This window comes from Conger conger, chromosome 19, assembly GCF_963514075.1.
Source record: "Conger conger chromosome 19, fConCon1.1, whole genome shotgun sequence".
Taxonomy (NCBI): Eukaryota; Metazoa; Chordata; class Actinopteri; order Anguilliformes; family Congridae; genus Conger; species Conger conger.
This window is the reverse complement of record NC_083778.1, coordinates 15,347,440-15,371,928: the sequence shown is the minus strand read 5'-3', so window position 1 is coordinate 15,371,928 and position 24,489 is coordinate 15,347,440. Positions and strand designations below refer to the sequence as shown.

The window sequence follows — 24,489 nt, the reverse complement described above, 5'->3', positions numbered from 1 at the left end:
AGGGGTTTGTGTGTCCCGGTGATCCTGGGAGCTAGGTTGTCGGGGGCACTGTTAGCCCCCAGTAGGGCAAATTGGTCCCGGGGGAGGGGCCGGACTAAGAGCGATTCAAAGACTCCCATGACACGGCCACACAAAGACCCAGTTACCTCGCCCGGAAAAGGGAAACCGGGGCCCCCTGCTGGAGCCAGACCCGGGAGGGGAGCTCGTCGGCGAGCGTCTGGTGGCTGGGCCTTATCCCATGGGGCCCGGCCGGGCACAGCCCGAACTGGTCACGTGGGGTCGCCGCCCTGTGGGCTCACCACCTGCAGGGGTCGGCATCGGAGTCGGGTGCTTTGCCCAACGGGCAGTAGGCAAAGGCGGGGATCCGGGCGTGCTGATCCTCGGCGTCGCAGACTGGTTCTGGGGACGTGGAACGTCACCTCTCTGGTGGGGAAGGAACCGGAGCTAGTGCGGGAGGCGGAGCGGTACCAACTAGATATAGTTGGGCTCACCTCCACGCACAGTACTGGTTCCGGAACCAAACTCCTGGAGAGGGGCTGGACTCTGTTCTTTTCTGGAGTTGCTCAAGGTGAGAGGCGCCGGGCGGGTGTGGGGATACTCACAAGCCACCGGCTGAGCGCCACTGTGTTGGAGTTCCACCCGGGGAACGAGAGGGTCGCTTCTCTGCGACTACGTGTCGCTGGGGGGAAGGCTCTGACTGTCATTTGTGCGTATGCACCAAATGGAAGTTCAGAGTATCCGGCCTTCTTGGAGTCACTGGGTGGCATCCTGGAAAGGGTGCCACCCGGAGACTCCATAGTTCTGCTGGGCGACTTCAACGCTCACGTGGGCAATGACGGAGAAACCTGGAGGGGGGTGATTGGGAGGAACGGCCTGCCTGATCTGAACCCAAGCGGTGTTTTGTTATTGGACTTCTGTGCTGGCCATGGATTGTCGATAACAAACACCATGTTCGAGCATAGGGTAGCTCATAAGTGTACTTGGTACCAGAGCACCTTAGGCCAAAGATCGATGATCGACTTTGTGGTCGTATCATCAGATCTGCGGCCGTATGTCTTGGACACTCGGGTGAAGAGAGGAGCAGAGCTGTCAACTGATCACCACCTGGTGGTGAGTTGGATCAAGTGGCCGGGGAGGCTGCCTGACAGACCCGGTAAACCCAAACGTGTAGTGAGGGTGAACTGGGAACGTCTGGCGGAGGCCCCTGTTCGCGAGGTCTTCAACTCCCACCTCCGGAAGAACTTCTCACGCATCCCGGGGGAAGCTGGGGACATGGAGTCCGAGTGGGCCATGTTCAAAGCCTCCATTGCAGAGGCGGCAAGCAGGAGCTGTGGCCAGAAGGTCATCGGTGCCTGTCGGGGCGGCAACCCAAGAACCCGCTGGTGGACACCAGCGGTGAGGGAGGCCGTCAAGCTGAAGAAGGAGGCCTTTCGGGCTTGGCTGGCCCGGGGGTCCCCTGAAGCAGCAGACAGGTACCGGGTGGCCAGAAGGGCTGCAGCTTCGGCAGTCGCTGAAGCAAAAACCCGGGTATGGGAGGAGTTCGGGGAGGCTATGGAGAAGGACTTTCGGTTGGCCTCGAGGAAGTTCTGGCAAACCATCCGACGACTCAGAAAGGGAAAGCAGGGCTTGTCTCAGGCTGTTTTCAGCAGGGGAGGAGAACTGCTGACCCGGACTGGGGATATTGTCGGGCGGTGGAAAGAGCACTTCGAGGAGCTCCTGAACCCGAACAACACGTCCTCTGTGGAAGAGGCAGAGCCTGAAGACTCGGGGGAATCTGCACCTATATCCCTGGCGGAAGTTGCTGAGGTAGTCAAAAAGCTCCTCAGTGGCAAGTCGCCGGGTGTAGATGAGATTCGCCCTGAGATGCTGAAGGCTCTGGACATTGTTGGGCTGTCTTGGCTGACACGCCTCTTCAGTGTCGCGTGGAGATCGGGGACAGTACCTGTAGAGTGGCAGACCGGGGTGGTGGTCCCCATTTTCAAGAAGGGGGACCGGAGGGTGTGCTCCAATTACCGGGGTATCACACTCCTCAACCTCCCTGGGAAAGCTTACTCTAGGGTACTGGAAAGGAGGCTCCGACCGACGGTCGAACCTCGGATTCAGGAGGAGCAATGTGGCTTCCGTCCTGGCCGTGGAACAGTGGACCAGCTCTTTACCTTGGCAGGGTTGCTGGCGGGGTCATGGGAGTTTGCCCATCCAGTCCACATGTGCTTTGTGGACTTGGAGAAGGCTTTCGACCGTGTCCCCCGGGGAACCCTGTGGGGTGTACTGCGGGAGTATGGGGTACCGGGGCCGTTGTTACGAGCCATCAGGTCCCTGTATAACCAAAGTGAGAGCTGTGTCCGCATTCTCGGCACAAAGTCAAGCACGTTTCCGGTGGGTGTTGGACTCCGCCAAGGTTGCCCCTTGTCACCGGTCCTGTTTGTGGTATTCATGGACAGGATCTCAAGGCGCAGCCGAGGTGAGGAGAGTGTCCGGTTTGGTGACCTCAGAATCGCATCCCTGCTTTTTGCGGATGATGTGGTTCTGCTGGCTTCATCGGACCGTGACCTTCAGCACGCACTGGAGCGGTTTGCAGCCGAGTGTGAAGCGGCCGGGATGAGCGTCAGCACCTCCAAGTCCGAGGCCATGGTTCTCTGCCGGAAAACGGTGGATTACTCCCTCCGGGTTGGGAACGAGTCTTTGCCCCAAGTGAAGGAGTTCAAGTATCTCGGGGTCTTGTTCACGAGTGAGGGTAGAAGGGAGCGTGAGATCGACAGGCGGATCGGTGCAGCGTCAGCAGTAATGCGGGCGTTGCACCGGACCGTTGTGGTGAAGAAGGAGCTGAGCCGGAAGGCGAAGCTCTCGATTTACTGGTCGATCTACGTCCCAACCCTCACCTATGGTCACGAGCTTTGGGTAGTGACCGAAAGAACGAGATCGCGTATACAAGCGGCCGAAATGAGCTTCCTCCGTAGGGTGGCCGGGCTCAGCCTTAGAGATAGGGTGAGGAGCTCGGACATCCGGAGGGAGCTCGGAGTAGAGCCGCTGCTCCTTCGCATCGAAAGGAGCCAATTGAGGTGGTTCGGGCATCTCATCAGGATGCCTCCCGGGCGCCTCCCTTTGGAGGTTTTCCGGGCTCGTCCAACTGGGCGGAGACCCCGAGGGAGACCCAGAGCCCGCTGGAGAGATTATATATCTCTCCTGGCCAGGGAACGCCTCGGGATCCCCCAGGAGGAGCTAGAATGCGTTGCTGGGGAGAGGGACGCCTGGAATACCCGGCTTTGCCTACTGCCCCCGCGACCCGACTCCGGATAAGCGGGTGACGATGGATGGATGGATGGATCCTCAGCCATGCTATCAATTCGCCTCGAAATTGTGTCGTTTGAGAGCGGTATTGTACTCATCTGATCTGCGGCGCTTTGTCCCAACAGAACAACAGAAACCAGTTCCTTGGCAGTTTCCTTGAAACTGTTCTCCAAATATTGTGTCGGCTTTACTGGTCTTCGCGATCCAATGTGCGACGACAAATGAAGCCTGTAGCCCCCCCGTTCGTTTGCTGTTGTTGCAGTTTTAAGCACGGTTTTCTGTCCTTGCTAAGCCGTGGGAAGTAGGGGTGCGGAGGGTGCTGCAGCACCCCCTGGAGTACAAATAAATAAATAAAAATAAACAATTTAAAAAAAGTTTTGTTTAATTTGTGTTGGTTATGTTCATATTCTCATGATATTTTGATTTCAGTACAGTGGATTTTAGGTTCGGGCGGCACGGATGGAGCAGCAGCCTGTCTACGAGTTGCAGCAGCACACATCATGCTAACGCTGGAGGAGAGGAGGAAGCTGTCTATAGCCTTCCCAGTCCACTGTATGACTGAATGTTGGCTGTGCGTAAAGGCACACGGTTTCACCATGTAAACAAACCATGTATCAGCTGTGTGCTCTCCTGGAGGGCGCTAATAGACCTGCAGTCACCATGTGTTCATAAGTATTTATAGTGCATTCTTACGATATCCCACAGGAGGGCGCTAGTAGATTAAGTCACCACTGTTCGTATTTATAGCGTAGTCACACAATCATCCACAGAGATCTGCATTGAGCTGCTAATTAGTAAAGTTAGGTGTGCCAATGTATTACTGTTGAAATTAAAACCTACAGGACTGTGCAGCTCCTTGAAAATAACCAATAAGCTCTATCTAATGGTGAGTCCCAGCACCTTCTGAAGAATATGTTGTGAAATATGTTTCTCTGCCTCCATTTAGCACAGAAGCAGCACCAGGATATTTTCAGTGGGCCCCATATGGGGTTCTAGAGGGGACTACGGGAGCATATGGGGTTCTAGAGGGGCCTAGCATACAGGGTTCTAGAGGGGCCTACAGGAGCAGATGCCGTTCTAGAGGGGCCTACAGGAGCAGATGGGGTTCTAGAGGGGACTACAGGAGCATATGGGGTTCTAGAGGGGACTACAGGAGCAGATGAGGTTCTAGAGGGGACTACAGGAGCATATGGGGTTCTAGCGGGGCCTACGGGAGCATATGGGGTTCTAGAGGGGACTACAGGAGCAGATGGGGTTCTAGAGGGGTGTACAGGAGCAGATGGGGTTCTAGAGGGGACTACAGGAGCACATGGGGTTCTAGAGGGGTGTACAGGAGCAGATGGGGTTCTAGAGGGGCCTGCAGGAACAGATGGGGTTCTATAGGGGCCTGCAGGAGCAGATGGGGTTCTCAAGGGGCCTACAGGAGCTGATAGGGCACTAGAGGGGCCCCGGGTTCTTCAGGGGCCTCTCCACTTTCACAGTGTGGAGATCACACTCCAGCATCTCTCTGATCCATTCATCATCCAGAGCGCCCTCGATGAACTCGTCCAAGGTGATGACGGCTGAATGGGGGCAGGACACACACACAGGGTGAGTCAGTGAGCTTTTTCCAATGACATTAAATCAATGTGAAAGTGACTCTCTGGCTGGACTGTCATTGTCTTGCTTTCATACCGTTTTTGTCCTTGTCCAGGCGGACAAATATCCTGTTTGTGCATTCCTCCGCGGTCAACGGGTTGGGCTGGGTTATGGAGGCTGCCACACTCATCTTGTACACTGCCTGTGTCAGGTAAGATGGCTCCATTACGCAGCGTAGTTAGCATGCAAAACTGCTTACTACATACTTATTTTACCCAATTGTTAGCATGTGAAACCACCTACTACATACTTATTTTATACTATAGTTAGCTTGTGAAACGGCATACTTTTTACTGTACTGTTACCATTAATTTGCACTGAATGCACTGAGTAACAGCTATACCGGAGCCAACCGCAATAGTGAGCAGCGTCTCCACATGACCAGGGAAGGAGCGTCACCTGCATGATCTCCAGCATTTCGCTCCGTGTAATGGCGCCATCCTTGTCCTTGTCGTACAGCTTGAAGGACCAGCGTAGCTTCTCCATCGGGGAGCCCTCCACCAGCATACTGATGGCGGTCACATACTCCCGGAAGTCCACCACGCCGTCCTGAGGAGAGAGCCGAGATCCCGGACTAGCTAATACAGGCCTATCACGCCTATGTCATATGTAGGCCTAGCTAATCCAGGTCTATCACGCCTATAGGCTATTGTATTTACATGTAGCAATGCGTGTCATATGTAGGCAGTTGTGGACAAGATGTGTCGTTAATGAGAGAGGTCAGAGGACAATGGCCAGACTGGTCGAAGCTGACAGGAAGGTGACAGAAATGCAGATAACCACACATTACAACAGAGGTATACAGAAGAGTATCTCTGAACACACAACATGTTGAACCTGGAAGTGGATTGGCTACAGCAGCAGAAGACCAATAAATCAAATCAAGAAAGTGCCAAATAAAGTGGTCACTTTGGGAATGTTCGCTCCATTCTTTGGCGGGTGTATTTGCCGGGGAATCCACCAATTACCATTAATGAATTAAAATAGGTTTAATTAAACGATTGCCAGTAGAGCACTCACAAGTTCAACAGTGAATGCATCAGAAAATTCAGATAGGGTCAACCTTGGGTCATAAGATTGGGTCAACCTTACAACTGAGAGTAGAATTTGGCCTGAAATTCGTAAGGATGCGTCCCTCCACGCCCCCCTACGTGCAGTACAGTACAGTACCTCGTTGTTGTCCAGGGTGCGGAATATCTGCTCAGCATACTCGGCTGACTCCGTGCCCACCGTGCCCTCGCAGAAGTGCCGTCGGAACTCGTGGAGCGTGATGAGCCCGCTCGGACACTCCTTTATGAACTTCCTGCAGGGAACGTCGGGAAAGGGATTTTTACGGCCTTCCCAGATTCCCCCTCTCTTCCTGTTCGGCGTCAGCGAGATTATCTATTTACAAACCAGTTAATATCCCGTAATTAATTAATTGATTATTAGAAACTGAACAATGGCCTTTTCAGTTTAACCCCGGTGTTGTATTACTATCTCACGGAATGTTCTGGAAATCTTCTGATTTATATCCGGTAATACCTTGTGTCTTTCAGGAAGTGAACCAATTGTAAAGGGACGTTAGCAAACATTTCAGAATGAGAATTTACAGGTCTGTACAGAAAGATGAGAGGAAAATCACTGTTCTAATTTCTTTATTTTCCAAGGTTTTTAGCAGGTGAGATTCCAACCGTTGTTGACCGACACAAAATAATGACAAGGCCATAGCATACAGCCGGATAGTCATAAACAATTAATTCAAAGTAATAACAACTTGAACGATCCAGCATTAATGCAAGGCCTAGGAACTAAACCTCCACAGAGTCGCGAGGCCAGCCCAAGAATTATGCTGCACCGCCATATTGCTTCCCACCATCCATCCTTAATCTAAACCCCTTCTTCATGGTCTCCTTGGGGCTAGAGGCAGGCATACGGTGCCCCAATCCAGGGGCCACACACCATTCATTCAGTCTCCAGCTAACCCTAACTTGCATGTTTTTACACTGTGATAGGGAACTGGAGTACCCAAATATTCAGGAAAACCCAAATATTCAATATAATATTCAAACTCTGGTCAGCGTTCAGGCTTGGTACCGTCTTGCTGTGAAGAGGCAGCGCGATACTCTATCCACTCCCACCCTGGCTATGACCTGTTTTGACCTATATGACCTATTTTCGTAGAAAATCCATGAACCTCCTTGTCCACCCTCAATAAGTGTTCCACGTTCTTTTTTTGGGGGACTCTTAAATCCCGAGTTTAACATATGAGCTTAAAGTATGCAGTGGTAACTGGATTAACTCCCAACCCCTGGAGGGACGGAACAGCAATGTCCAGCCTTCAGGTAATCACATTCCCTCTCACTCCATTTGTTTCAATATGGTTACGATAGTGACCAAATCAAGCTTTATTTTCACCAGCATGACATTTTACAACAATACTGTATCTTGTGACGGCCTTCCAACTTGACATTTGTAATACAAAAGTACTCAAGCACTTCACCCACATTTCATAGAAATCACAAACGTTTTGCGATTAACTACAGGAGCTTGAAAATGGTAGCACTATCAATATATACAATTGAGCCACACAGTAGTTCAGTATTTATTTGTCTGAAAAATAATTTGGAAAGCTCAATGGAGCCAATGAATACACACACACACATTTTACTGGTTCATTTTTTTTTGTGTGATTTATAGTACCGTAATGGGATTATAACACAGAGTGAAATGATAAAAAGGATCCTTACCGAAACCATTGGTAAAGCTCCATAACGTAGGTGCCCCCTCTTCTGCAGGGCAAAGTTGCAGCTTGCCCCATCTTCCAGTCGATTGAAATCCCCCTGTCTGTGCACAAACCACCATTATATACCAGATCCCTGCTTCATCTTTTATCTCGTAGCTAATAGCACTTAACCGTAGCCCACCACATTTGAGGGATTGGGTATTAGGACATTTAATCTACTAGAAGGGGGTGTAGGGTGTGACGCAAATGTGATTACCCAAAAGGGCTACAGAGCCAAGCAGGTTAATTAAGCTCAGTGCTCGTCATTATGTTTATGCCAGTGGAAACAAGAAACTAAGGCACACGTTCTGGTTTTCTGCTGGTGAACAAATTTGAAAATTGTCTGATACGTTTCAGGAAAATGCCCTTGTATGTGCTGGTTTTTATTTACAGCTCAAGACTGGACCCCCATCAACAAGTCAAACACATCCAAAAATTTCACATTCCATTTATTATTCAAAAGCAGGCCTCTTATAAGGATTCTGAATAATAATGAAATATTTTGAGAATGTATTTAGATGCTCACCAATATCAAAATGGGGCCAAGTGAAAATGTTAATTTCTTCTAATTAGATTTAGGCATTGCAAAATGCATGTTCTGTTGTAAAACATCAACCTTTTTAGGCATGAAGTCTCAAAACAAGTTTTGCCAATGTGTGACAGGCTCAGTGAAAAGGTTTGTTGATGCAGGCAAAAGGAATGTGTCATTTTATCCAAACCTAACAAATTATACACTGTTGGAAATTGACCTTCATTAGCTAAAATGCTACTCAGTCATCACTTTAATAACTTAACTCCGTGATTGAAAAGCCAAAATCTGAAGAAGAACTGTGACTCTGATATGTTTGAAGCATAAAATTCAAAACAAATTAAAATTTGTTGTGACCACCGCCCTTCACCCTTCTTAAATTGGCTGGCAGTTTGTGCCAAACGTATCAGAGAACTTGCCACAGATCTTCTGCCTGCTTTGGCTGTCTGGCTTTCGTTTAGCTCTCCGGGTAATCCCAGACAGCTATTGATTAATATGTTACTTTACTTTATTTCATGAAATTCTGTGAAAGATCTCTGTAACATTGAATGGAAATAAATACTTGGAAATCACAAATCTGCTCTTTTCCACTGACAGACTAATGCATAAAAAAATAAACATCCAAGACCAAATTATATTCAACAGATCTTGGGTGCCCAAAACCTAAGTACATAACTCAATGCAAAATGTCTTCACAAATTCACATTCAAAAGACAAATGAATAATAGTTTTCACTTCCTGTTTACAAAAAGTAAATGTAGCCTATTCTCTAAATCCACGAATTTAGACACAGGTAAGAACAAGGATATGTTTTGTGGAAGATTTTTTAATGCATTTCTTTTCTTTTGTTTTATAATCAAAATATATGTGGAAGCAACCAAGCTTTCTTCCAATCAATGCCTGAAATATGTGCATTTCAGAAACACTTTGCTCTGGGACTGAAAAGGTTGCCATATGAATGTTTTACTACATTTTTATTCAGTAAGGTGGGTGTCAGCAGACAGTTGAAACGTTGAAACCGCTAGATGGCGTTTTATTATCGCACTTTTCCAAGGAGAATCTTTCCATTTTTCCCAAAGCAATCCTGTAGGAAGTGGGGGCGGGATGTGTTGGCAGTGACGTCTCCGGTCTTTTCGAGCCCATTGCCGACATGGCGTAAGTGGAAAAAAGCGAGAAAGGACGGCGCTTTGGAAAACTGAGTTATCTAAAGGAAACCAAGAGAACACTCTTGAAACCTTTGGATTTATGTAGCTCCGAGAGATCATTCGTCGGCAATTTGTGTTAAAGTTTGGTAAGTGAGTTATTTTGAAGATAACATTGAGATAGTTACTTTCCCATCACTTTTTCAGTCTTCGCTCGTTTGATTTATAAATAGCTGAAAGTTCTCCACAACTGGATTGACGCCGTTAACGACTTGGAAAACTTTTTCCTTTTTTTACCTGTTGGCAATGTCTTGCTATTCGATAACGCTGTAGGTCACTGTCGGGCCTGGGTGGAGCAGTCTTCCTTTCGGAAATAGCTCGCAAAATATATAATTATCGTAGGCTAGCCAGCTAACGTTCGTAGAAAAGTTAGCAAGCAAGCCACGGTTGGAGCTAGCTCATTTGAACAGGCTAGCCAGTTAACTTGCGACGGCCCTGCAAATCCTAGCAGAGATTTCTCAATTTCTTTCTCAATATTAACCGCTAATTATGAAAAGATAAAATCAATTCGTGTTTAGGCTGACAAAATTATCGAAATGAGGATTTGTGTGGGGAAGCAGTTCCGACCTCATCGTTTTTTCTCGAAACAAGCCGGTGGACCGTTGACGTTAGTGGAGTAAAACTTCAGGCTAATAAACTATATGGCTAGCACATAAACTGCCGTTACAATTGATATTATAACTTTAAAGTGAAGTTTGAAACATTGGAAATGCTTTGGACATGCTCCGCTTGACAGAACGCTTTTATTGGGATATTTTACAACATTAAAAGTATGTTTTAACAACAAAATCGCCTTCCACGTTGCAGTGTTGTCCAAGCTGTGCAAGGGAGAGACAAAGCGGACGTGTTTTATAGATCCATCCTTGTGCTAACGGGGCATTAAATATTACGCAATCTCCAAATGATGCTGTTTCCAACATTTCTTCGATTCACCTACATTGAGGAAAACTAGCATACGTTGTAAGTTACCTGTAGAGACACGTCATGGCTGACCAAACGTCTCGCCCACTTTCTTGCTGTAAACATGTGCAACTGACCGGTGGATGGCTGATTATGTGTGAACAGTGTTGCCAAAATTAATGTGTTATAGTGACGATATAGCCTACCATCTTAAATGCCAGTGAGTTGTAATAATGCTAATTAGTTGGCTCATGCAAAGTTTTATAGTTTGTGTTGGCTAGGTCTTTTTGGCTACGTCTTCGTTCCATAATGTGATTTTAGGCTAACGTTACTTATTAGGGAGATTTCTTGCTTGGGATTTCGCTTCGAGCTGGATTAGATTTTAGAGGTTTATTCCATTAAACTTGGATCAGGAGGAAATAGCTTTTTGTTTGGTTGCGTGATTTTGTAAACAGACGGATCAGGCTTTGTAAAACACGACACCGTGTGCTTTTTTTTAGGAATGCATACATAGCCGGAAATTAATAAACACGCTGGAATAGCCTAGTGAATGGTAACCTAACCCGTGTAAAGAAATCAAGGCGATATCTGTCGCACTGCCATCAAGGTGGAAACGCGATCCGAGCACTAACAAAAACCTTGAAGTTGGAAATATGCGCACGGTTTCAAAAAAAGCAGTGGCCTTAAATTACAGTAAATTAGCAGGTCATGCTCCAACTGCCACATATTTAAAGAGAACACACCGACCGAGTCAGATGTTTATGCAGGCTATTTCTGGTTGGTAATTTACAGGTCATGACAGAATATCGGTTTTATGGGGTTTTGCCGGGGCAAAAAGTGAATTTTGCACCACTGAAAAACAAGCCAAAATGACTCCGCTTGGGGAGTCTTAATTGTGTTAATATGACCGTGTACTTTGTCGGATGTTAACAAGGAAGTCGTCGACTTGATTCACGATGTTCTCTTTTCTATTTGCAAGCGGTAACTTGTCTTCGACCCAGAATTTTACACCATGTCATTCAAGGGAGTAAAGTGATGTAGATCCAACAAAGTGCTGCATTTGTATTTTCCTTATCAGTTGACGTAAAGGTTTTCAACATTATTTAAATAAGCTATTCTAAAGGACGACTACTTGGCCTCCTTGTTAACTGAACACAGGTTTCACTGGTGTAATCTGAAAAGATTTAGAAAAGCTGTAAATATTCCCCCACAGTGGTCTGTACAGGAACTCCCAGATTCCTTGTGTCCCTGTCACTCAAGGGATGCCTCCAGCAAGTGCTGTGTTTTGCTGGTATTTCTCACGATATGCCTTTTAATTTGCTTCACAGATGGCCTGCATTCTTAAAGTAATCCTGTTCAGAGAAGTCCAAACAGAAAAAAATAAATACAGTAGCAGTTGCGTAATGGCAAATATATGAATCAGTTTTCAACATTTTCAGGCAGAGGCCTGGCATTTATGCTGGAAATGATGAGGAAACGGACAGACAGGTATGTGGCTGTGTTGTGTTGTGTTGAAGGCTGTTGATCTGCTGTCATTTGTTGCACCTCAAACACATGTGGTGCATCAAATCCCGCAGTCACTGTGGCCCTCCAGGATTGGAGTTAAACCTGCCGACACTGTGGCCCTCCAGGATTGTAGATAAACCCGCCGACACTGCAGTGACCCTCCAGGATTGTAGATAAACCTGCAGACACTGCAGCCCTCCAGGATTGGAGTTAAACCCGCAGACACTGCGGTGACCCTCCAGGATTGGAGGTAAACCCGCAGACACTGCGGCCCTCCAGGGCTGGTGTTAAACCAGCAGACACTGTGGCCCTCCAGGGCTGGAGTTAAACCCGCAGACACTGTGGCCCTCCAGGGCTGGAGTTAAACCCGCAGACACTGCAGCCCTCCAGGGCTGGAGTTAAACCCGCAGACACTGTGGCCCTCCAGGATTGTAGATAAACCCGCAGACACTGCAGTGACCCTCCAGGATTGTAGATAAACCTGCAGACACTGCAGCCCTCCAGGATTGGAGTTGAACCCGCAGACACTGTGGTGACCCTCCAGGATTGGAGGTAAACCCGCAGACACTGCGGCCCTCCAGGGCTGGTGTTAAACCAGCAGACACTGTGGTGATCCTCCAGGATTGGAGTTAAACCCGCAGACACTGCAGCCCTCAGGACCAGAGTTTGACACCCCTGGTTTACCAGGTGTCTCAGATTGACTGTGATCTCTTGGCTCCATGCTGGAATGAATCGGGGTAGAGGAATCCTCGTCAGGCACTTGGGCAGAGATTAGGATTTGAACAAAAGAATGGAAAAAACAAATTCTTTTCAACTCAACTAACTAATTTTGGAGTCACACTAATACTGAAATCATTTTGCAGTGTGTGGAAGACGGAACTTATCACAAGGCATTGACTATTTCTCAATTCTCACAGCAACATTGTATCTTGCATATTTTCCTTCTTCTGTCTTAGAATGCACGGTGGTCATCATTGGGTCTGTCCTGTCCTCGAAATTTGGGTTTGCGCTGAGCATCATGTGGCCAGTTGCTATGAGGAGATGATTGTGAATGGGATAGGTTTGGTTTGTGCATTTTCACAGAGGTGCCCAGTGAAGTGAAGCTGACCGGAAGTGAGGTCACCGAGGTGCCCAGTGAAGTGAAGCTGACAGGAAGTGAGGTCACCGAGGTGCCCAGTGAAGTGAACGGACATTTGCTGTCATAAAATATGAGTGCGAAAGACTGGAGAAATGAAGTAGGAAAACTGTTATTCACCGACAAGTGACCGGTTGTTTCTGTATGAAAAAGATTGATTTTGGGTCAGGTGAGGTTGGGTCACTTTTGTCCCAGTGGACCCGGGGTGCCTACATAATATTTAGACAACACAAGGGTTAAGACTTAAGAGTAGCCTCAAGGCTGACATTGTGTCCTTGTTTTGCACCGATTTCTGAGTGCGTGTTTCAAACATACCCTTACAAATGTACTCGCACAATATTTAATGGAGTTTTTTTTTTTTTTTTTTCGCATGTGAAGTAAAATCCCGCGCGTTGCCGGCGGTGGTGAAAGTCTTTTTTCGAGAGCGCAGCGCTTTGACGCGCGGAGGACGATTCTGGAGAGAGCCGTCCCGTCACCGAGGAAGCGGCGCCGTGCTCGTTTCCAGAGCCGAAGGGGGTGTAAATTTAGGGTTTCCTCTCTCGAGCGGTCGGAAATAGCGGCAGGTTATTGCAGGTTATGGGCGGCTCGCATATCTGGGATGCGTCGCGTCTGGGACGAGCAGAGCGACTCGTTGATGCAGAGCGCAGAGACTGGGCTATTCTGAGAGCACAGCACCCGGCGCTGAGGGGTGAAATCAGTCTGCAAGGGGTGGAACATAATAACTGAAAGCGGTTTTAAAAGTGTCATTTATTTTGTTTGTCGTAAGTTTGCGGAATTTTATTTTTTGAGGTACATTTTTTCCCAATTATTTCTGGGGTAAGTGGACTGCCTAATTGAATATATGTTAATCTATTCAATTCAACTCTTGCGAAAAAACACAAACGAAACACTTTTTGACTGCGTCGTCTTGGATTTTAATGAGATTTGGCTCAATGATTTGGCCTTGTAACAAGAAACCCCTGGAAATTAAATTACACTTGTCTCTCTTGATTGTTTAATCTGGTGGATGCAGGCTAACGAAGTTTGCAGTAATTAGCGTAACTTAAGACTTGCCTGATATCCATTACTGTGGGTCAGTTCATAGGCCTTGTAACAGCTCAGTAAGTGTTTGGACGGCGGCGCGTTTATTGTCATTTTCGCTCCGTACTCCAGCAAACAGACAGTTGCAATAAGACGGTCGCTGTCTGAAGCGCACGTGAAACGCACGTGAAGCGCTCTTCCCAGAGAGACCCGTGAGGGAAGCGGGTTTTGGCCGAGTTGCTGCAACCGTTTCCTCTCGGCCTCTCAGCTTCCTGCAAAGCGCATCCCCTGTGCCAGTTTTCAGGGCTCGGAGCAAGTTGTCACACACCCACCCCCCCACCCTCGGGCGTGTGCCAGGGAACGGTCTGTCAGGGCAGGTTCAGGAAACGGCGCACGTCGGCTTTTTTGGCAGCTTGCTCTCGGATATTGCACTCGGATATTTTTCTCATTCGCACAGAGGAATCCTGCGTGGCTCTCTGATGACCCGCGAGGGCTGGGGTGCTCGAAATGGGCCTGCGTTTCACACCAGCGATTCTCTGAGATCACGTCCCTCCCGTTGCTTTTGCCGTCCACAGTCCCCGAGCCTTTCGGCGGTGATGAAGTCCTTCCTGAACGGCTGCGTGCCGGCCTGAACGCTTGACTGGATTTATGGCGTTCCCGGACATGCTTCCCCCGTGTGTGCTCCCCCCCCCCCCCCACTTTTCGCTTCTTCCTCATGGTTCGGAGAGAAAATGTGGAGCTGATGTCATAGATCATTCCTCCAGACATTCCTCTGCGGGAGCTATGTGACCTTCCGACCGGTGGAATCTGGCCCCGGGGGGGATACAGGGATCCCCTTATTTCCGAGTCCCAGGCAGTGAGGAGCCTGGAGCAGAGTTTTATTTGACTCTCCAACCCAAAATTCGGGGCCCCTGGGGGTCGTGGGGCCCTCTTGCGACATCTTGCATTTTGTTTCTAGAGTAACTGGCTTCTCCTCAAACCCGTCTATTTCGCTAGCTAGCGAATGTAAACAAATCATCTTCATTCATAAAAACAAGTAGCCTCGTTAACCGAGTATCCTCGCCATGGCAACCTTTTGTCTTCCTTTCAGTCGACAGGTCACGGCTACGCAAAAACTTCTGATGAAAAATCTGATCGGGTTTTATGCCTCAACTGGAAGCATTTCATGTGCCGGACCGCCAAGAGCACGTTTTGTTTTCAATTTCAGTTTGTGTCGTGTGATGTTGATGAGTATTTACTGCCATATACTTAACCTTTATGCCTAATTTTCTCATCATTCTTAATTTATGCTTTACTTACATTTGAATATTTAGAAAATGAATAGGTTGGAATCTACCAAATTAGCAACATGTCTTTTAATATTCTGGTGGGCAGAAATTGTTTGGTCCTGCTTATTTGTGGAAAGTGGAATGTGTCAGCAAGTACAAAAGATGATCTCCACACCACGGGCTAACTATGAACTGGGATTTGCAGGTGTGTAATTTTAAGAGGGCCTAGAGTTCAGGAAAGCAAAACAAATCTGTTGAATACTACTGTGTGGCTTGCGGGCGGGTTTTAAAAAAAGACTTCTGGTCACGGCAGTAAAAACACAGCCGTGTGGAATTTTTCCCAGACTAAGAAACGGCTGCTTAAAGAACACCCTCCTTTTCTGAAAAGCAAATATTGTCCAAACAGAGTGAAAAGTTGGGGTTTCCAAACAGGTTTGCCACAGCCAAAGATGAATTTCACCGAGCTTTGCTTGGCCTTGAATGTCTGGATTTTACTGAATGGGTCGAAGCTAAGTTGGAACTGTGTTCATTTGTGTCCAGAACATGAGCCTGAAGTAATGTCCTATTAATATTATATATTTTGTTTTTCCATAAATGATCCCTGTTCAAGTCAAAGTTGTGTGAGATGGTTGTGTATGTGTGTTTGGATATTTCAGTAAGTGGGTATCTGAGCGAGAGAGGGTTTTGTATGTGTGGATGTGAGATGATCGTGTGTTTGGATATTTGTGTGTGTGTGTGTGTGTGTGTGTGTGTGTGTGTGTGTGTGTGTGTGTGTCCGAGCGAGAGTGTGTATGTGTGATGTGAGATGATCGTGTGTGTTTGGATATTTGTGTGTGTGTGTGTGTGTGTGTGTGTGTGTGTGTGTATCTGAGTGAGAGAGGCTTTTGTATGTGTGTATGTGAGATGACAGTGTGTGTTTGGATATTTCTAATGGTCGTATCAAGGCTGGTTTTGGGGTGAGGAGTGTGACTGCAGGGTTTTCTGGGCATTTTACCAAACACCCCCCCCCCCCCCCAACACTATTAAAACAGAAAGCCCCCAGTGTTCACTGGAGTAACTCACTGACTCAGCCAGCGTTTGGGGTAAATGGTTTGATTCTTCCTGAGCCGCTTTCTCTGGTCCCAATCTGCACACACCTCGGGAGGGGACACAGGAAATGCTCAATCCCCCCCCCCCCCCCCCCCCGCTCCCAGGACACGTGTCACGGACATTGGGACATCCTGCCTCACCCATTGAGTGAAGTCGCACCATCCATAACATCACTATCCACACCGTCGCCAAAGCCCGGGCAAGTACACTCACCGAGCACTTTATTAGGAACATTATTTTACTTCTCTCCTGGCATTTTCAAGCACACTAGTATCTAGAGTTTGCAAGAATGGTTCCAAAAAAATAAAATAAAATAAATAATCCAGTGAGCAGCGGTTCTGCAGACAGGAAAGCCTCGTTAATGACAGACGTCAGAGGAGAAAGGCCCAGACTGGTCACAGCTGACAGGAAGGGTGACGGTAACGCAAATACCCGTGTGTTACAACCGTGGTATGCGGAAGAGCATCTCTGAACACACCGCATCATAACTCTTTAAGTGGTTCGGCTACAGCAGCAGAAATCTAATCAATACCTAATAAAGTGCTCACTGAGTGTACGTTGCCCGTCCGTGCTGATAGTCCTGTCTGTAGGTGCTTTCTCTGAACGCGAGCGTGATGTTTTGCCTTGCGAGGCAGTCACAACTACCACAGTGTGACTTCTTCTTCTTTTTCTCCTTCTCTGGGTGGAACGTTTGAATTCCACGCATATCTCCGCACTGCCGCGAAGCTCCGTTAAAGAATGGACGCTTTCTTCTCGAAAAGTGATGTTTTCTTGCGTCACGTGACCGCGAGCTCCAGAGGAAATGAACGCCCCCCCCCCCCCCCCCCCCCTACTCTGACCCTGGGCCCAGAAATCTTTGCAGCTGTGGCGGCTTTTTTTTTTACCGCGAACCTCCGCTGGTGATGAAACCTGTCGAGGGAACTCGCGTTTCTACGGCAGGGCAATGAGTACGAGCGCCTTATTGCCTTCTTGTGTAGCCCGAACAAGGGCGCTCTGTTTCCCTTATACAGCGCGCTCTCTTCTGGCTAGTTATCGTCTTGGCTGCGGCACGTGCCTCCTCGTTGAAAAGGGAGTGCTGTGTCCAGCACTCGGTGTTCTTGGCACACGACTGACCCCCGGGGTCCTTCTCACAGGGCATTGCAGGAGCGCATCGCTTCCTAGACCTGGGGCCAAAGACTTAATCGTTTTAGATTCATACGATTCGGTTAAGGACTGATCTTCGATTTCAGCTTGCCGCTCTGGCCCATTTAACGACACGAGTTTGCACTGGTTTCCCTTTGTCCCTTTCGGTTGTTTTAAAAAGCAGCTTTCCACACCGTGAGTTCACAAAAGTCAGCTATGGGTCTGTCAGTAGTTGAGCAGCGTAAAGTTGAAATTCTATTGGCCACAGTGTGTTGCAGGAAATGAAGCGGCTCATCGGTGCGACACGTCTCTGACGCAGCGGCATTCGGGGTTAACCGCTGACATTTAGGGCTGTTTCCTGCAGTGAATGGCGTGCGGCCACTCGAGGCGTGGCCGGCGAATATTTTTGGTGTCCAGAGGCGACGGGCGCACAGATCAAAGGGCACAGGTGGAAAATGGGCGAGCTGCCAATTCCCGTGCTCATTATAATACGCTTCTCCCAACAGGGATCCCACGTCTTTCTGGGGGAGGTGTGGAGTCTGGCTTTTCCCCAAAAACTTCCCAAAAACGTTGTTTGATTAAAATTTCGGAAAATAATTGATTTTCTTCTGTCAAAAGGTTAGGTGAAAAATGGATAATTATGGCCAGTTTAAAATTCTTGTCAAACAAAATGTCATGCGTTGTATGAAACAAAATGGAAGAAGGGAAGATCATAGCATTGCAACTGATACCGTCACAGCTATAGAATGACTTGGCCGATCAAGCGTCACTCAAACGAAAGAAAAAGTCAGTTCACGACTCAAGTAGACCAAACGGAGCTGTTTGAAACACAAACCGGGCCTTGAAGGGCTCACTTCAGCAGACAAAGCCCTGCCTCTCAGCGGGTCGATCCGCGAGTGCGAGTTGTCGAGGAGACGAGACGTCTGGCTTTTGTGAAGCGACGCCTCCTGCAGTCTTAACTTTGAAAGCTCTCTGGCGCAATATATGTATACTAGTTACTAGACCGTTTTAAAGCATACACTATGTTTGGGTGCGGAGGAGGAGGGGGTGTTGGGATCTTCTGGGCAGGGTTAGGGACTTTTCCAAAAAAAAACCTACGTCACTGCTCTTTGCTAACGTTTTTGTGGGCTTTTTACAGACTACAACCAGCAAGAGAATGCTGATGCAGCTGGGGCCTTAAATAAAACTTAAAACCAGGCCGACCTTGCAATTGTGGCAGTAATTTGTGGACATTAAGTGTCGTCTCAGGTTTTTATCTCAGTGCCCTTGAAATACCAGCTACCAGCTGTTTCAAAACATAGCTTGAGCAGGTCAAACCATGTTGAGTATAGAGCTGGTCTGAACTGGTCACCCAGCTACCAGCTGTTTCAAAACCTAGCTTGAGCTGCTCAAACCATGTTGAGTATGGAGCTGGTCTGAACTGGTCAGCCAGCTACCAGCTGTTTCAAAACCAGCGGGGGGGGGGTAATGTTCAGTTTCTACGCAACCAGCTGAGGGCATTTGTTTATGTTGTGTAGGCACTGTGTGTGCAGACTTGAGTTGTGACAATGAAAGGTGTTGCCCTGGCCCTGGTGGTGACAGTTTGGAATGGAACTCTGCAGTTGTCCCTCTTATTTGGCAAGTTTTCATAAAATTTGCCGCCAGGCCGATGCATCTTTTGTGTTCTCCTAATTAAGTGGTGGAGCTTTTGTTGGGCATTCAAAGTTTCAAATTCAAATTCGTCCTTGTTTACCGCGAGGCTGACCTGCGTTCCACCCCGTCTCCGCTTGAGCTGGACGCGTGACCTCCTCTCTGTGCCTTCCTGCACCACAAAACATCTCGGGAATTTTACAAGGACGTAATTGTTGCGTTCGCCGTTTGGCTAATAGATGACGGTTAACGTGCACTCTTTTCAAGACCGTTTTAGTGGAGGGGGGGGGGGGGTGGGGGGAGGAGAAATGGTTGACCATTAGATAAGAAGTTATTTGACTTGGTGTCAGTTAGAAGTGTTGACACAGACTCCACTTGTGTACATTGCAGGATAAACATGACCCCACTCTGATTGGCGGCTTGTTATGACTGAATGTGGCCTGCAGACAAATCACCCAGAAGGCACTCTTGGAGCTTTCTGAAACATTCTCAGCGGTGTCACGCTTAAAGACAATCTAACTTTTCCCTTAATTTAGCCCATTCTTCAGAACCATACCTTACCCATACCCATACCTTCCAAATTTTTTTATTAAATTGTGTAACTTGTTTATTTTCACAGCAAAGTTTCAAAATAAATTTCATCCACTTTTTGGAAAACAAGATGTCATGACATTGGATGTCATCCTTTGCCAGCGGGCGTGTATTTATCTCAAATGTCATGACAGTGTCAGCATTGTGATGTACGATATTATATCATAATATGCCTGTAGGTGGCTAACGAGCTTGAGCAAGTAGGCCTGGTCTGTTACTCACGATATCCTGCTCCCGTCATGATAGCTGTCAATCATCGTCAAACAACCGACACTGTCGTCATCCTGCTCGTGTGTGACAAAAATGTGTCCCAATTTAGTCAAATTCAAAAGCATTTTTTTTTTCGCTTTGTCGTCACCAACCAATTTAGTTTTGCCTCTTGGCATTTTTTCCAAAGCTTCTAGATCGTTCTCATCTTTCTCATGTGGTACAAAACCGCACACAACACACAGTCAGCTGTTGTGCAAAAGAAACTTTGAGCGAGGTTTTTATTTCTTCTTCTTTCCTTCCTTTCCCAGGGTTCCAGGCCAGCTTCGAAGATGATGTCAGATGCCAGCGACATGTTGGCAGCTGCATTGGAGCAAATGGACGGGATCATCGCAGGTAACGCTGCTCACCCGAGCACGCAGGACCTAACTACTCGTGCAAAATCCAAACACGCTAGGCATTTAATACATACCTCTTATTGGTGAGCTGTCAATCATGCAAATAGGCTTTAATGTCTTTGGCCTGATGTCTTCTGGGCTGAAGCAGAAAGGGAAACCGCTACACTAACTTTGTCGACCAGTTCCAAGCGCCTCCCTTAACAGCTGCAGTAAATGGCCTTCAAAGTCAGTTTTACTCGAGCATCAGTTGAGCTGCCATTTTGGCTCAGTGTCAGAACATGGACTCTATAAGAGTGCGGACAGAATGAGCCTTTCGGCCCATCGAGGCACGGCTTTGGTCTACAAACTAGACGGCGTCTCAGGCCTGCTTCAGGTCTCGACCTCGACGACACGACCTGAAATGCTGGTCCTTGTGATGTCAGAACTTACCTTCATCTAGTTCCCATCCTTTTTTTTGCCAGTTTCTTTTCCATGATATGACTTTAATACGCTCAGTCAAATCCCTCTTAGTCTCCTTTTGCTGAGCCTTATTATATTCTGTGTAGGATAATGGTGAGGTAGCCGGGCTTGCAATTTATCGGTTGTGCATTCGATTCCAAAAGGTACTTACCCTGAATTATCCCGCCGCGATAATTCGTAAACGTGAGCCGCCGTAAGAAGCTCCGGATAAGAGCATTTGCTGAATGCTGGATTGTAATCTAATATCGACTCGATATCCGAGCGTTTCCTCATTGACTGCTGCTGAGCGGCGGACATTTTGGCTCAAACATGTATTCCCCCCCCCCCTCAGGCTCCAAGGCGCTGGAGTACTCCAACGGCCTGTTCGACTGCCAGTCCCCGACCTCGCCCTTCATGGGCGGCCTGCGCGCCCTGCACCTGGTGGAGGACCTGCGGGGGGCGCTAGAGCTGATGGACCCGGAGGAGCGGGACACCCTCCGCTGCCAGATCCCCGACTCCACCGCCGACAGCCTGGCGGAGTGGCTGCAGGGACATCTGGTACGCCGCACTGCTGAGTACTCCCCTACTACACTGAACTCAGTCTCTACTGAGTATACCCTTACTACACTGAACTCAGTCTCTACTGAGTACACCCCTACTACACTGAACTCAGTCTCTACTGAGTACACCCCTACTACACTGAACTCAGTCTCTACTGAGTATACCCTTACTACACTGAACTCAGTCTCTACTGAGTACACCCCTACTACACTGAACTCAGTCTCTACTGAGTACACCCCTACTACACTGAACTCAGTCTCTACTGAGTACACCCCTACTACACTGAACTCAGTCTCTACTGAGTACACCCCTACTACACTGAACTCAGTCTCTACTGAGTACACCCTTACTACACTGAACTTAGTCTCTACTGAGTACACCCCTACTACACTGAACTTAGTCTCTACTGAGTACACCCCTACTACACTGAACTCAGTCTACTGAGTACACCCCTACTCCACTGAACTCAGTCTACTGAGTACACCCCTACTACACTGAACTCAGTCTACTGAGTACACCCCTACTACACTGAACTCAGTCTCTACTGAGTACTCCCCTACTACACTGAACTCAGTCTCTACTGAGTACACCCCTACTACACTGAACTCAGTCTCTACTAAGTACACCCCTACTACACTGAACTCACTCTCTACTGAGTACACTCCTACTACACTGAACTCAGTCTACTGAGTACACCCCTACTCCACTGAACTCAGTCTACTGACTACACCCCTACTACACTGAACTCAGTCTCTACTGAGTACACCCCTATTACACTGAACTCAGTCTCTACTGAGTACACCCCTATTACACTGAACTCAGTCTCTACTGAGTACACCCCTACTACACTGAACTCACTCTCTACTGAGTACACTCCTACTACACTGAACTCAGTCTCTACTCAGTACACCCCTACTACACTGAACTCTGTCTCTACTGAGTACACCCATACTACTCTAGCCTCAATCTACCAGTACACCCTCTGCTACAATACATTAATTAACTCTTTTTAAAAAATCTCATTGGTTTTAATATTTAAAAAAATGTTTGTTTACCTTACGTCTTCATGAGGCAAGGTTTGAATGGGCCTTGCCGTGATGGGTACAAGCTTATAAATACAGTGCCTTACTCGACCTGGGTCGCAGATTTCGCAGTGATACTTCATCTGTCTTCTTTTTGTAATTCTTTTAAGGGGGTAGGGGTTAAGGTAAAGGACTGGGACACGCAAGGTCAGTGGTTCTAATCCCGGTGTGGCCATAATAAGATCCGCACAGCCGTTGGGCCCTTGAGCCAAGGCCCTTAACCCTGCATTGCTCCAGGGGAGGATTGTCTCCTGCTTAGTCTAAGCAACTGTATGTCGCTCTGGATAAGAGCGTCTGCCAAATGCCATTTATGTAATGTAATGTATTTGCGCGACACACGTATCTCGTCTTGCTTCTAAATGCCGGCGCCGCATTCCAGTTGAGTTGGCTGCATGTGTTCCTGCATGTAGCGGCGGGGAGAGTGCTTTCCTCCCCCTCAGCCGTCTGAAATCCCGTTTCTCCTCCGTGCGTTTGGCATTTATGCATTCTTTTGGGAGAAAAAAAAGCCTTATGTTCTCGTTTTGAGGGCTCGAAGGCTCCGAGATGCATTTTAAGAGCGGGGGTGGGGAGGAGGAGATCTGAATATGGCTGTTCTGTCGAGAGTGCCCCCTGAGGCACACAAGGACCTTTCCGGAAAGTTCAGTCCACTCTCGTTTGCCGAATGGGAAAAGTGTCCTGGCCATTGGTGTTTTTCCGCAAACCTTTCAGCATTCAGATTCTAGTTAACGGCGTTTTGGATTACACCACCAGCAGTTTTATTGTGGAAAACATTTTATTTTGGTCATTCGATGCTTTTAGTGCTCTTAAAGCATTGCCCATTTGTACGTGTGACTGAAAAAGGAGAATTTTTGTTGTCATTTTGAGATAATGGCAAAAGTGTTGAATTACCAAATGACCCAATTCACTCCCATTCAACTTGTATGAATAACTTTTGAAACTGAGGAGAATTTAGCTGGAAATGCAACTTGTAATCTTGCTTCTGTTGAGGGCAAACTTGACTATCCTGTTTTTGTCTCAGTGTATGCCTCATTAGATTGGTGAAGTATACCGTTTTAAACTTCTTCCTTAATTCTGGGTGCTTGTCAAGACATGGGGATTAGTGTGTTGCCTTTAACGTAAAGACCAGAACTTGTTTATCTTAGATTAAGAGAGGATACATTAAGCAAATTCACAAGGCTGGAAAGGGTGAAATTTGCGTGCTCGTTGGGGGTGATTCGTTCTGGGTGATTCGTTGATTTGTTCGGGGTGATTCGTTCTGGGTGATTCGTTCGGTCGGCGGAGCAGTCGGGAGAGAGAGGTGAATAAAGTGACAGGATTCTGCAGACTTGGAAAGGAATGGTTTGGCTTCAAAGGATCTGGCAGTCTGAGCAATGACTGAACGCAGCCCCTTAAGGGAGAAATTCACCCAAAATAAAAGCGTATCGTTAAAACAAACAACCAGAGCAGCATACAGGCTGTACCCAGCTTTATTAGGCAGTACTAATGGTTCCATTGCTCTGCAACATTTTCATCCCACTATGAATTGGCTTTATCTAATGTAGTTAACATGAAATTATGATTACATAAGATAAGCTGTACAGATTGACGTCTCAGTAGTTGGTTAATTAACACATTACATTACGCGCATAAATTAATTTCCATAAAGTAAAATCTTACCTTCTATAGTTTCTGTTCAAGCTTCTGAGCAGGCATGTAATGCTGTATACTGCATGACAATAAACATAAGCAGCTATGCACAGTTAGTTACGGTTACAGTTAATGAAGGGGGTTGCCTATTTATTTTAATGAGGAGCTACCTCCGCCATTTCGGTGCAGTTGGCTCCAGCTCTCGGCTCTAACGAATTTAGTTGCCTTCAGACGATGGCTCCGGTCATGTCAGACGCGTGTAAAATGCACGCGACCGCTTGGAAAATCGCCAAGCCCTTCTCCTCTCAGAGCTTTCCTTTGAACAAGAAACCTAAGAAAAAATGCTCATGATAATTAGACTTGCGCACTCTAAACCACTCATGGAATTTAAACGTGGAAAGGAGTGGAATTTCTCCAGCAAAACAACTGTAATCTGTTGTAAACTGTGAACTGTAAAAACTTGGTGGAATGCGTGCTGGAAAATTAACTGGAAAAT

General features: G+C 47.4%; 2 protein-coding genes across 8 annotated transcripts in view; one reads left to right on the top strand and one right to left on the bottom strand.

Annotated features, from left to right (window-relative positions):
- Positions 1-4,725: 4,725 nt before the first annotated feature.
- On the bottom strand, positions 4,726-7,726 carry si:ch211-245j22.3 (uncharacterized protein LOC563798 homolog). Its single transcript, XM_061229085.1, has 5 exons — positions 7,656-7,726; positions 6,097-6,229; positions 5,326-5,475; positions 4,963-5,068; positions 4,726-4,850 (listed from the first exon to the last, which is right to left on the bottom strand). The coding sequence occupies exons 1-5, from the start codon at positions 7,724-7,726 to the stop codon at positions 4,726-4,728; spliced, it is 585 nt and encodes a 194-aa protein (XP_061085069.1).
- A 1,580-nt stretch (positions 7,727-9,306) lies between these two features.
- The window catches only part of ppfibp1b (PPFIA binding protein 1b), a 39,797-nt gene continuing 24,614 nt past the window's right edge, over positions 9,307-24,489 (top strand). For all 7 annotated transcript variants that reach the window (XM_061229365.1, XM_061229363.1, XM_061229362.1 and 4 more), the window contains exons 1-3: positions 9,307-9,510; positions 20,200-20,284; positions 21,077-21,282. In XM_061229365.1, the coding sequence (XP_061085349.1) occupies positions 20,221-20,284; positions 21,077-21,282 (270 nt within the window). In that variant the 5' untranslated portion in view covers positions 9,307-9,510; positions 20,200-20,220. The remainder of the gene's footprint in view (positions 9,511-20,199; positions 20,285-21,076; positions 21,283-24,489) is intronic.